At 41.8% G+C, this 14,494-nt stretch overlaps 1 protein-coding gene across 1 annotated transcript; it reads right to left on the bottom strand.

Annotated features, from left to right (window-relative positions):
- Positions 1-1,195: 1,195 nt before the first annotated feature.
- On the bottom strand, positions 1,196-8,965 carry LOC134620078 (cytochrome P450 2J4-like). Its single transcript, XM_063466005.1, has 9 exons — positions 8,609-8,965; positions 7,396-7,558; positions 7,106-7,255; positions 6,772-6,932; positions 6,092-6,268; positions 5,852-5,990; positions 3,065-3,252; positions 2,411-2,552; positions 1,196-2,264 (listed from the first exon to the last, which is right to left on the bottom strand). The coding sequence occupies exons 1-9, from the start codon at positions 8,807-8,809 to the stop codon at positions 2,089-2,091; spliced, it is 1,497 nt and encodes a 498-aa protein (XP_063322075.1). The 5' UTR covers positions 8,810-8,965; the 3' UTR covers positions 1,196-2,088.
- Between the last annotated feature and the right edge of the window lie 5,529 nt (positions 8,966-14,494).

Genomic DNA, 14,494 nt, shown 5'->3' with positions numbered 1-14,494 from the left:
GCTGGAAGGGGTTCCTTCCACATAATATTTATGACTTTATAATATTTATGACTTTTCTTAAGAGGGTGTAAAATAAAATATCCCCTAACTATTTAAATGATGCAGAAAAAAGAAAAAATCTGCATATGTAAATCACTTTATTTCATGCACTTAGTTTCTTTGTAAAAATGTGTGTAGCAAACAGAATATATTGCAGTTACAGCAGTTGGTGGAATTTTTAGATTCTCATCAAAATCCATCACATCGTAGGTGAGTGGAAGTAGAACACAGGAACATACAGTAACACAGATTGCTCTTTGAAAGCTGATATTAGCATAGTGAAATCTTCACTTGCTGAAAGATGGTTTAACCAGATGTCTTCAGCTTCAGTAGATGTTCCTAGAAACTGATTTTTTCTGGACAGAGACATTGAAGGTACTATGTATAGTGATAGTCATGCACATGTATGTAAAGATAAAGAACACCTCAAGTGTAAGAGTATAATTTTTAAAAATTTGCTTTGCATACAAAGTTAAAGTGTCACGATCTGCAACAGCAGTGGAAAGAGGAGGAGGATCCAAATGGAGACACTGGGCGTGAGTGATGTTGAACAAGAATCTGTTCCTAGGATTTAGTGTTTAGTTGTAGTTTCCTTTTGGCTTTTGTTTTCAGTCTCGTACAGCCTAAAATAAATGGCTTGCTGATTGTTAACGCTTACTTTCGCCTTCCAATTGTCTGCATTTGGGTCCTCACCGCTCTCCATGTGCAGATTGCGACAGACAAACTGAAGGCAGTTGGTCATCGAAGCAGACTGTTTTCCTAGAAATCTGTTGAGTGGAATATTTTTTTTAAATTTAAACTGACAGCAGTTTGTGGAATATTTTGCATCTTTAAGGAAGCTATTTTTTGTCTGCTCTCTTGTCATAAAGGCTCACCACAGTAGAAGCTCCATGTTTGAGAGCGTTTAACATCAGATATTCTTTCTGAAGCGTCCCTAAAGGGGATTTCTGTCTCTTGCTCAAACTGAACCAACAATCTTTTACTTGCCAAACAAATGCATAAGAAAGTTTAAAGCAGCTAGCACTGAACCACAAACAGCACCAAGCACTGTTATATTTCTACACAGTGTTAAGACAATGACTCCAACCTACAGGCTTGAAAATTATGGTTAAAATATTTTCTTTAAACATAAATGCATCAGTCCAGATGTTTCCACATAACTTTATTTAACAATTGAGGTAGGGTGATTACAATCTGTTAGTGATAGCTGTCAGTCCATTACTTCTCTCTGCCAAGGCAGACACTAAAAGTGACACCGCTCATACAAGTTCATAATGAAAAAGGCAAGCATATGTAGAAAGTCCATTTATTTGTGACATTGTGCATTTTATAACAAGCAGTGGTATGAAAAATAAAAACACTCATACTAATTGAAAATATTTATTACAATTATTAAGATCAACCTGTCACCACCTATCCTACATGGCTTGCCTGCATCCCTTTGATATCCAAATAAACATAAACTTATATACTTCTCAAAATAGTTTGGGAATTTTAAAGGCCCTTTTTTTTTTTTAAGAGTGACATGAGATTGTTGGTAATCAACCCGCTCATTAGGTAACATCATATAGAGTCTACTGTAGAATAAAAAGTGATTTGTTATGTTCTTAAAGAAATTGGGAAATTTAAGAGGTGGGTTAACACTTTTAGCAGAACACCTTCAAAATTTGTCACCATCAAAGCAAACAGAAAAAAAGACAAAGTCATTGTAAACTTTTGCTTGATGATGAAGCCCCAGGTCAGAACAGGTACCGTAAAGAAAAACAGTGAAAGTACTACGCAGTAGGGTACGTAGGTGAAAAAAGAGAACTCTACTCTATGCATAGGCAGTGGAATGAGATCTCTTAAAAAGTTGTAGTTTAATATTGTAAACCTTTACACTTTTACTTGTTGAATACAGTAGACTGAATGGTTCAGTGAAAAGGTCTCCATGGTGAGAAGAAGAAAAAATACAAATTATAAGATACTCATGCTGTAAGGTGAAATTATTTAGCAGGTATAGATAATGCAATGGAAAACAGATGTTTTCAGTTTGCCATAGCTGATGGCTTAACACGGTACAGCACAGAGGCGGTAAGGTTTAGGACAGCGCGTGCCTCCCAACTGGAACTCCAGACTGGGCTGCTCTCCAGCAGGTGGCGAAAGAGAAAACCTTTGAAGGAGGGAGGTGAAAAACAAAAACAACTCCATCCTGGCCAGCTGTTCTCCAAGACACACACGCTTACCTGAGAATAAACAATAGGAAATGGGTTTTATTCAAAAAATTTACAATACATTCACTATATTGCAGAGTTTACTACACTTCTGCAACAAACTAAGGATGCATGCAATTTGGCTAAATCAGTACAAGAGGCTTTAATGTACAACAAACCTGCAGAAAATGGAAGGAAAGCATCTCTCTTACGAAATTTACCATCCTTGTCCAGAAAGTGTTGAGGGTTGAAAGAGTGCGGAGTTTCCCACATTGACTCATCATGTAAGACTGAGTCCAGAGTAGCCACGATCATGGTACCCTGCACAAAATAATCATAAGAACCGAGATACTAAAATTGAAAGACAAACTACCAAACAAAACATCTAAATTGGTACTCATAAAGATTAACAGAAAGTAAAGTATTACATAAGTAATTTTTAGGACTACATAATTTCTTAATAATTTTGAGGAAAACCAAACAATATTTCCCCATCTTACATCATAAATGCATTTTATGTTTGGGGAGATGAGTGTTATTATGAAAAGGATAAATTTTACCAAAACATCACTGTGTACTGAAATATACTTACAGTATTTTTTTAATTATTTTCCTTTTTAGTTACCGCCTTATTCTAGTGTATATACCTTTAAGTATTTGTCGGTAAATGTAATTGCAGTTCAATTTCAAGTAAAAGTAATTGAAATTCCATTTTATTAAAGGGGAATTCTGCCCTCAGTCATAAGCTAAACTGCTTTTGAAGACCTTTGAAGCCAGCCTCAAGTGGCTGAATTGGTAGACAAGGAATACTTTATTCAACAGCTAAACTGTACCTTTGGAATTGTGTATTTATCCACTGTAGTTTCCTTGTTTGTCATACGAAGCACATTGAGAGGAATGATGTTGGCCATTCTCTGAATCTCATGAATGACAGCATCAGTATAGGGCATGTTTTCTCGGTCACTCACAGAGGGCTGTCTGGACGAACCAACCACAGCATCGATCTCAGCTTGAACTCTCTCTGCACAGTGAAAACAGGATACAATCAGAGTCTGTATCAAGGTTATTACAGTTACCTAAGACTAAATGAGAAACTAAAAGTGAGTGTAAAAAAAGACATTCCAAGTCATTAATATCAATATTGGATTATTAGACTACTTATTAAACTACTAAATATAAATAGAAACATGAACAAGACATTGAATGAATTTGTTAACTTTTGTCAACACAACAAGCAAGGAGACATTGAACATATATCTATTAAAAGGTTGAAAGTCAAAATAAATGTCAATCTTTACAAAATGCTGTTTTTATATTGTATATTTAATACATATGCTGGACTTTTTGTTTTCTGATAACTACTTCCCTTTTATTTAAAAAAATTAAAAAAGAATGATATTGCACATTTTGGGAAACAATAACTAAGTTAAAGAATTAGATCTACTCTGGAAACTAATGGAATCCAAACTCAAAACAAAAATTTGAAGCATGCTAAAAATGTCCCCAAAATTACAAGATTGTCATCTGGTGATTGGAAGGTTGGTGGTTCGATTTCTGGCTGTCCGAGTCTGCACGCTAAGTATCCTTGGGCAAGATACTATCCCCAACTTGCTCGCCGATGACTGTGTATGAATTTTATTTAGAAAGCACCAATAAGCATAGAAAAGTGTTTGTGTGAATCAGTCCATTTACCACTACAAGACTGACGTGACAAAATACACAGTACGGTTGAGTATTACATACATACAGTGTTGGGAAGGTTACTTTTAAAATGTATTCCACTACAGATTACAGAATACATGCCCCAAAATGTATTTTGTTACGTATTCAATTACGTTACTCAATGAGAGTAACGTATTCTGAATATTTTGGATTGCTTAATATATTATCATGCTTTTTTACAACTACATGAATGTACTATTGCTGTGTGATTTATTACTATTACTGAAGGTTACTCGCCGTACCAATACCAACTAGATTTTTAAATCTTAATATAAATGAGAAACAGTCGGGTGGGCATTAGGTAAGGCTTGTCACGGTCAGCGAGGGCTGACCGTGAGGAGGGTGTTTGGAGGACCCAGGTGCGGACACAGACGAAGGAGGCAAAACGTTTACTGAACTCAAAGTGAGCCTTTATTAGGGCCGGTAAACAGTAAAGCAAAAGAACCAAACATAAACTATGGCAATGACCTAAACCAAGGGGCCTAAACTGGGAAACAACTAAAGACTAAGAAAAACTAAGACTCTGACTTGAACTGTAACTAAGAGCTATGAACACGACATGAAAAAGCAAAGGACAGACTTCTGGACTGGTACATGAAAGGCTATGAGAACATGACCAGAACAGAGACTGAAAAACTATCACTCATGACATGTAGCTAGAATGACAGGAATGTTAACAGACGACGCGACACTGACACGAAGACACACTGGGCTTAAATACACTGAGGAAGTCATCAAGGAATTAGAGACAGAAGGGGAACACAGCTGGGAGGAATAAGACCTAATGAGACAGGGGGAACAAAGCTAGAAACACTGACATAAGACAGGAACATGAACCTTCAGAGTAAAACAGGAAACAAGACACCACTAAACAAAGACGCAGACACGACACAGAGACAGACTAGACACTGAACTAAACCTGCAATAAACATGAGAACACAAAACCTACGAACTAATCCCTAAACAAGAATAACTGAAACATAGATTCATAATCATCAGCATCATAATAAGGAAAGAATCCAAAATGCAAAAACACACCAAAACATAACAACTCAAAATACTGGGTCAAACTGACCCAGAACCGTGACAAGGCTGCGCTTTTTGCAGCGATCTCGTATAGAAAACTATTTTGCGCGTATATAAAACAGGTCTGCGGCTGCGAACTGTAGTAAAGGAACTTCTGGCTAATACATCAGGTTCCGTGTCGGGCTCGTAGCTGAAAACTAACTTTACTCTGTTGTCTGGGTCAACTTTGCTAGCGAGAGACAGAGAAAGGCGTTGAAAGGCTGCTCCAACTGAACTTATTGTTTCAGAGGAAAACGCGAACACAGTGTACAGTGAAGTCTTAATAGCTTACTTACAACTGGGCTCGTCAGGCACTCTTTTTGGCTGCAGTGGTTATTATTATATTTACATGCTTCCAGCTCCCGTTTCTGGTTGGTGACAACTCGCACTTTTCGACTTTCCTTTTTCTCCCTCCCTCGCTCACAGACGATAACGGGTATGGCAGTCCGTTCTTCCTGCAGCACGGACTACACTGCCCATTGGGCTACATTCTTTAGGGCGATGCCTGTAACACTCTGCCTGTTGCCTTCATATTAAATCATTTTTAAAAATATTTCTTCACGTCATTATGAGACACGAGATTGAGACACAGGCATTTGAGCCTCTTAATGCATGTCTTGTTTGGGTCCACCAGCGTGGTGGAGAGAGCATAGCCTAAAATATGAAACAGGAAAAGACCGCTGTGTAATCCCTTTATTTCAACAAAGTAACTGTATTCTGAATACCACCTTTTTAAACGGTAACTGTAACGGAATACAGTTACTCATATTTTGTATTTTAAATATGTAACGGCAGTACATGTATTCTGTTACTCCCCAACACTGCATACATACCTTGTATATCAGGGTAGTAGATCATGTAAAGCAACCCCCAACGTAAAGTAGTGGTAGTAGTTTCAGTTCCAGCAAAAAACAGGTCCATGGTGCAAGCATGTAAGGTACTGAGAGAAAAACTTGAATCTTTCTCCTCGTTCTATCAACGGTCCAAGCAGCAGAAATTAAAATATCTTATATTTCGGTTTTTTTACAAGACCAAAATGAACAAACATGATGGAGATCGAGCACAACACTCACCTTTGCCATTTCTATAAGAAAGGCATCAATATAGTCTCTCGGTGACGCTGGGTTAAGGGTTTCTCTGTGGTCTTTGATCCCGATATCTATGAAGTCCTTTATCACTTGTGTCAGAGTGAACATTGTCTTATGAGATCCAGGTAGCCACTTCATCAGCCAGGGAATTATGTTGTACATCTACACCATAGGAAGATCGATTAAAGATGGATTAAAATCTAACAGAGATTTCCACAGCAGCAAAGCTGGTGGTAGAAATACCAACCAGAGGGAAAAATATTTGAGGGCAAATTCAGCAAACATTTGTTTGTTTTTTGTTTTGATGACATAGGTTGAGGTCAGGAAGGCTGATTCTCTGAGATTTTGTTTATCTCTGTGGGCTTTATATTTCCCAGGCCTTAGTTACCTCATGTCTGCCCTTTAGTGTGTTTTAAATCAGTCTTTGTTTTGGCTCCTCACAACTGATTTGTAATTAGAAATTTTGACAGGAGACTGTTCTCCCAAAAACATAACTCTGGGATGCACACTCCACTAAAACTGAAATTGACTTAAGAAAGTTGTCATTTTACAATAGATTATTAAAGTACATTTATTTAAGACGGTACAATGCAACTTGTGTATTTTCTGTAAATAGTGATGTAATATGATTATTGCATGATGTAGCACGGTAGGAAGAGGTTCACCTGTGTCGACATGCTTCCCTGTAAGCGCATAACTTCATTGAAGTTATGAAGAATGGACTGGTACTGCCGATCAGTGTACTCAAATCGATTCCCAAACACCAAACAGCAGATGATATTTGACACGGCATTATTTATCAGTAGCTGGACATTAAATGGCTGTCCTACAAAAGAAGACAGAAAATGTGGGGTAGAAGGACCCCGTGTCATAACAAAGCAAACAAACTCTATTAAATTGTACCAATCAGCCTCATAACTTCAGCTCTATCACAGAGAAAGGCGGTGCTCTTTAAATGCAATTTCTTTCACAGAAAAATGGCATAGATGTTATTTATGCCTTGGTGTTCTGTGAAAGCCTCTGAGAGATACTGGCACTCCTGCTGGATGGATAACTCCAGGGTCTTCTTGCCCAGACCAAAGTTTCTGAGTGTATGAAGAGCAAATCTCCTCTGCTGCTTCCATGGATAACCATTTGATATCACAAGACCTTTGAACACACAAATACACAGAATTACACTGAATGTAACAAGCATTAGCTTACAGCCCTGATTTGGTGTCTCAATTATGTTTTTGACTGTATTAAACACTAACTATATATATTTTTAATGAAAAAGAGAAAAACAGAACCTTCATTCCCAAATAAATCTTCAAACAGTGGTACGGTGGGACGATCTATTAAGTCGTCTCCTTGTTGGACCAGGGCTTCTTTCACAAACTTGTAGCTATTAATGACCACGGTTCTTCCACCAAAGATTCTGATGGTGAAAATGTTTCCATATTTCTCTACAAACTGAACAAAGAGAGCAGGTAGATGTTGTGGTTCAACAGTACTCAGAGAATTAATACTGCTTCTACAGCCGTAGTGACTGCAGATAATAGAAGATTGAGCAATGCTGCCTCACTCATATTATATCTCGTAGAAACCAAGCTTCTCTCTTGTGTGAATAAAGGCAACTGTAGATAAAGTTCACTGAGTCAATGATTGCAAGAGTTTTAAATAAGGGCTTGCCCGAACTTGTTGTGCTTTGCTTCAAAAAGGTAAAAGGTCATTTTAGTAACTATTACATCCAATTATACACTGCTTGTGAACATGATAGCGCAATTATAAAATGTATTTTTAACATTTGAATCTAAATATCTTGTCATATTTGACCTCTGATCTCACTTTTATATTTTACATCTGCCTTCCTTTCAGTTTGACCCTAAAATGTGTTATATCTTTAACGAAAGTTTTGTCAAGAGAAAGAGAATGGTTAGTTAGAAACAAAATGTTGTTTTATATTGTATAATAAGCTTAAGTTATTTATATGCAGTTCTTCAAAAATCAATACCTGTTTTCCATTACCTACTCCTACATAATGTTTGTGTAATTAAAGTAAGCCTCTGCCATGCCACCTTAATCTGATTTTTACTGCACTACCATCTGCAGTTGCATCTTACAGTAAGTACTGTAACAGATAACCTTATTGACTATCTCTGTGCATTTTGTTTCTTTAAGAGAGATGTTTGGTTGTGCTGCAGTGAGTGTGTGGGAGGGGTTTCTGGTTGTTTTTCGGAGCTGGAGAGGAGCGGTGACCCTCCTTGGGGTGAACGCCTGTGTTCCTGTACCTATATACAACCGTGGTGAGATCAAAACGTCTGGTGCTTGAGAGCATATGTGAACGTTACTGTACGTTTAAAAAGACCAAAACCAAAAAAAAAATCAATATGGTAAAAATAAAATAATATTCACTTCAAAGTAAATACTGCCCAGAGAATGAGCTGCCGGGTGGAGGTTTGCATTCTCTGAGTGTGTCTTGTTTGATTATATAAAGATAAGAATGAAGCCCAGGGTTCGTACCTCTCTGAACTGCAGGTGTATTTTGTCAGGTCTGATGCGATGAATGTCACCGAGAAACGGGAGAGCCCAAGGTCCAGGTGGGAAGTTCTTCGGCACTCTGTTCTGCCAAATATTATTCAACAGCAGGAAAACACAGAGAAATATTAAAATGCTCCTCCCATCTATCCACTCAAAGCCAAGAACACTGTATAATGTCTCCATGTAAAGCTCTTAATGTTGAATGCTGGATTACTGCAGTGTTTCAACTGTGCTGCTACCAAAAACAAAGTGAGAGCAGACAACTGGGTGGACTTCCTTAAAATACTAGTGATGTGTCGGTCGCGAACGAAATTTCTCTTAGAGCCGGATCTTTGACGTGAACGACGCGAGCCTAAGGAGCCGTGTTTTTTTTTCTTCCTCTCACCCTCTCTCTCGCACTTTTTTTCCGCTTCACTCCGCACGCGAGCCTTGTGCTTTGCGCTGGGAAGATGGGGGAGGGGCGGTAGTCACACTCGCAGTAGCACAGGAACAGAGCAGGAGGGAGAGAGACAGAGAAAGAGAGCCAGGGACAACAATATCACATTAGAAAGGTATAGTAATCATCCACAACTATTTTCAGTTGCGGATGATAAAGGATTCAGAAAGTTTATTCATGCAGGCCCATATGACAGAGAGTATGCATCTTCTTTTTGTTTTCATATTTTAATTTATATTTAATTGTGTTGTGGTTTGCAGTGTTTTGTGTTGTTTCATTTGAAATTTGTTTAAAAGGAAAAAGCTGAAAATTTAAATAGTTAAAAGTTGAACTGTGACTAGTTGGTTTTTGTATTATATGATTTATTTATTACATTTTATGTGGAGTGAATAAATAAAAGTATATTTACAGTGGCCCCTAGAGACAAAGCACATACAAACTCCAAAACACGTACAAACTCTGAAGCACGTACAAACCCTGAAGCACGTAAAAACTCCAAAACACGTAAAAACTCAAAAGCACGTAAAAACTCCAAAAAAACATACAAAACACAACAGAAGTGCTCCAGGATGCTAGGCGCAGTGTTGAGCTTTTGTTACCTAGTGGCTACACAAGCCAGCAAGTACCAACGACCAGATTTGATGTGTGGTAGTAACAGGTAAATGAACATTTTTTTTTAATTATTTGAATATATATGAGTGCTTGTGTATAAATACACAAACCATACACATATGCTTTCAATTGTGTAATTTAAGTGATCTAGGTAGCTCTGTTTTGGAAGTTCAGTTAACTCTAGGAATGTGTTTTGGAGTTTGTACGTGCTTTGGAGTTTGTACGTGCTTTTTGGAGTTTGTAGGTGCTTTGTCTCTAGGGGCCACCACATATATTTATATATAAACATATATAAATAAAACCACTTTTTTTTTTACATTAGTAATTCCTTTTGTGCATAATTTTATATTATTGTTAATAATAAATTAATTAAAGCAACAAAACAACCTGAAGAGCCAGTTCGGAGCCGAAAGAGCTGGCTCTTTTTAGTGAGCCGAGCAGAAAGAGCCGGTTCTCTAAAAAGAGCCGGAAATCCCATTACTAGAAAATACAAAGCTGAAGCTAAGACACGTGTTTGTGGGGCTGGCCTTCAAAATAAAAGCTGATAATGGTGGGGTTAATATTTAGTATTTTCGCATGTGCAACATTATTACATGAATTAATTACAGATGACTTCATCAGTATCAATATCAGTGTTTGACAGTGTGAGCGAAAAGTGTTTATTTCCTGCCTGAAACAAAGAAATATATGGTAAATGGCCTGCATTTGTATAGCGCTTTACTCAGTCCCCCCAAAGCGCTTTACACTACATTCAGTCATTCACCCATTCACACACTGGCAATGGCAAGCTACATTGTAGCCACAGCTGCCCTGGGGCGCACTGACAGAGGCGAGGCTGCCGGACACTAGCGCCACCGGGCCCTCTGACCACCACCAGTAGGCAAACAGGGGTTAGTATCTTGCCCAAGGATATTTGGCATGCAGCCAGGAGGCAGCCTGGGATCGAACCACAGACCTTCTGATTAGTGGCTGACCTGCTCTGCCACCTGAGCTACAGCCACCCCATATAAGCCACTTGCAAAGCCGACCCACTTTTTAAAGAAAAAAAATGCATTATGTAAACAATGTCCAATTACTTCATACCATTTCACAACCATGGAGGGGCCAAAAACAAACAAAAGATACAGCTTCCAAGCACACAGCTGAGTTTTGTTTCTTTATTTACACAATTTAAGTCCTTTCAATGACAGTCAACAAGCATGAGGGATGGCCGTCTGCCATGACCGGTGAGGGGATGAACACAGGACAAAGTCATGCTGTGAAAGAGACCCAGAGAAATACAATACTAGAAATAAAAGTACTAATTATACACATTTTATAATATTCTACGGTACACTGCCTAACTATAGATGCATGAATGCTCCCAAATGGTGTGCCTCTGCTTATTGATGTGTTGAAGAATTCAGTGATAGCCATACAATATTACAATATTCAAGGGCAGAAGGAAGTACAGAAGGAATTGTTTGTGGAACCTGTTCCAGATGTAGGGGAGGCGTTAAATTCAATAAAAGCCTTTCTCAGTGAGACATAACCGGTTATTACTGACATAATCCTAGAACATTTGTGTTAAGACTGCTGCACCTATGTGCTCTGCCATGTTTTGAACCAGCTGGAGTTTCTTTTTGGTTTATGCAAGTGTATAACAATCAACAATCTTTGTTGATTGTTATACACTATATATATATATATATAATTACATATATAAAAATGTACTTAAAAATCAAGTATCATCATTTATAGCATTTATTAGCTCATTTATTTTTTGTTATTTTATTAATTAATAATATTTTTATCATTTAATAATTTTACATATTTTACATAATTAATGATACATTTAATTAAATATTTAATAACTTATTTATTGGCACTTCAAGCCCTCCATACACTTACACACGCTATGCAGATTTAGGACCACACAGGCATAGCGCACTCATAGCACAGAGAAATGTGAGCATGTTTATAAAAGTGCAAAAATGTTTGCGTTGGATTGCAGAAGCAAAGCAGGAGAGACATTTTTCCATTGTCGGTAATGTTATAAAACAAGCTGCACGAACTGCTGAATGAACAGTCTGACCTACAGAAGCACAAAACTATTGTGAGTCGAATAACTAAATATAACTTGCACATTTTATCAATTAGTGTAACTTTACTTTACGTGTATCAGTACAATTCTGTCACGGGCTGCGATGGCAGACCGTGGAGTGGCAGTGAAAGTAGGGCCCAAACGCGAGACTCTTAGTGAAGGACAGTGGATTTATTTACAGGAGGTGAAAAACACACAACTATATACAAAATCCAAGCACTGTGGTCCCGTGGCGATTCTCCCTGAATCCCACACAGTGCAGATGTCCGTGAACGTGAAAAAGTGGCGACTCCAAAAAACTCCAATTCCCACACCGTGACTTAGAAACACACTCTGCTCCAGATTCCTGGTAACACAAAAACATATGGTTAGCAGGAGATCTACTTCCTAGGAGGTAACACCAAAAGCTCACGGCAGTACTGACGAGTTCTGACTCAAGGATCCAGTGTCGGCCTCAGCTCAGCTGCAGTCTTAAATGCCGTTCCCTTGACGAGCGTAATCTGCTGCAGCTGGCAGAGGACGACGAGTGGCAGGTGCGGCTGTCTCTGGAGCAGAAACACTTCCGGGTTCGCAGTCTCCTCAGCGAACCCACACCTCCGGAAGCTCACGGGGAGACACATGGAGAAACGGAGAGCAAACCAAAACACCACACGGAAAACATAAACATAAACATACACTGAAAATACATGAGCCCTGGGTCCCTAGACCCAGGCCATGACAGTACCCCCCCTCTAAGGGTCGGCTCCCGACGACCCAAAAGAAACCAAACACAAAACAAAACCCACAGTACAACCAACCCCGGGCGGGCGGTGGGGGGTCCAGGACGGAGGGCCCCAAAACCACTCCGTCAACACTAGACAACAAAAAAGAAAAAACCCAGTTCAATAGTCCAACCACTGCCATGGTGGCAGCAACAGTTCTGGCGGCCGACCCAGTGGACCGGAAAACAGGCAAAACCCGCTATAGGTCAGGCAGTGGAGGGAAAACAGTTCTGGCGGCCTACCTCCAACCCCGTGATGGAAGCAGAACGCTTCAGGCGGCCTGCCACGGGTGCCATGGCGGCGGCGCTGCAGCTCCGGCGGGCGGCCACGGGTCCGGTGGCGGCGGCGTTGCAGCTCCCGCCCCAGCACAACCCACGATTCCCGACGTGGCGGCCGGGCTGCAGGACGTGGCGGCCGGGCTGCAGGACGTGGCGGCCGGGCTGCAGGACGTGGCGGCCGGGCTGCAGGACGTGGCGGCCGGGCTGCTGGACGTGGCGGCCGGGCTGCTGGACGTGGCGGCCCCTCCGGCACGCCGACCTCCAGCTCTGGTTCAGCGGATCCCTCCGGACCTCCGAGCTCCTCCGGTGGCAGCGCAGGCTCACCAGTCTCTTCGAGCTCCAGCTCGCTGGGCTCCGCAGCTGGCGGTGCGGGCTCCTCCGGCTCGCTGGGCTCCGCAGCTGGCGGTGCGGGCTCCTCCGGCTCGCTGGGCTCCGCAGCTGGCGGTGCGGGCTCCTCCGGCTCGCTGGGCTCCGCAGCTGGCGGTGCGGGCTCCTCCGGCTCGCTGGGCTCCGCAGCTGGCGGTGCGGGCTCCTCCGGCTCGCTGAGTTCCTCCGGCATTAGCTCGCTGGGCTCCGCAGCTGGCGGTGCGGGCTCCTCGGGCTCGCTGAGCTCCTCGGGCTCGCTGAGCTCCTCCGGCTGCAGCGCAGCCACAGATGGCCGATCCGGAGGTGGAGATGGCGATGCGGCAGCTGCAGGTGGTGAAGATGACGGTCGAGCAGGTGATGTGGATGGTGATGATGGTGTGGCAGCTACTCGTGGTGGACTGGACAGCGATGTAGAAACAACAGGCGGGTGAAATAATGGCAGGGTTGTTCCAGCAGGCACATCAGCCTCCAACTGAGGATGAGGACGAGAGGCCGACCGGACCGAAGACTGAGCCACCAGCTGGGCGGCTGGCTGTGCTACGGCTACAGGCTGGGCGGCTGGCTGTGCTACGGCTACAGGCTGGGCGGCTGGCTGTGCTACGGCTACAGGCTGGGCGGCTGGCTGTGCTACGGCTACAGGCTGGGCGGCTGGCGGTGCTACGGCTACAGGCTGGGCGGCTGGCGGTGCTACGGCTACAGGCTGGGCAGCTGGCTGTGCTACGGGGTTAGCTTTCACACAGTCCAGTGAATTAACAGATGAGGTGAGTGAAGATGAATTGTCCATATGACTCACCACAGCCGGCTGTTGGAAAGTTTTAGAGTCTGGCTGCGGTGAGGAGCGCCGGCGGCGCAAGCGTCGCTTCTTTAACGATGCCGGGGCCAGCGTGTCAGGCTGAGGTTCCACCAGCCGGCTGGACAGGAAAGCAGCTGTGTGGTTTTGAGCTGCCGGTCCTTGGTCTGCTGACTCAGCACATGCCGCGGAGGTGAGTGGAGATGTGGTGAGGTGCAGAGGGCGTGTAAAATGTTTCCCCCGCAATGGAGGGTCCAACAAGTGAGCTGCAAGCGACGGTGGGGAGGCTATCTGCCCATAACAAAAGAAATAGGCAGCAAGGGCTCCCAGGGAGGTCGCCACATCCTCCTCGCCCGGACAGCCCAAACCAAACAGCTCAAAGCAGGAACTTGCCCTCAGCGTGGTTATAATCGAAATTAGTCTTTTAATGTCCAAAAGCTCACAGATAAGGTGGTTGATGAAAGCAAGGAATCGAAAAATACGACCTGTAAGTGTCTCTGATGAGGATCTGCCCTCTGGAGAATGCTCCGACAGTAACTCCA

Source organism: Pelmatolapia mariae, linkage group LG23, assembly GCF_036321145.2.
Source record: "Pelmatolapia mariae isolate MD_Pm_ZW linkage group LG23, Pm_UMD_F_2, whole genome shotgun sequence".
Lineage (NCBI taxonomy): Eukaryota > Metazoa > Chordata > Actinopteri > Cichliformes > Cichlidae > Pelmatolapia > Pelmatolapia mariae.
This window is presented reverse-complemented; position numbering and strand designations above follow the sequence as displayed.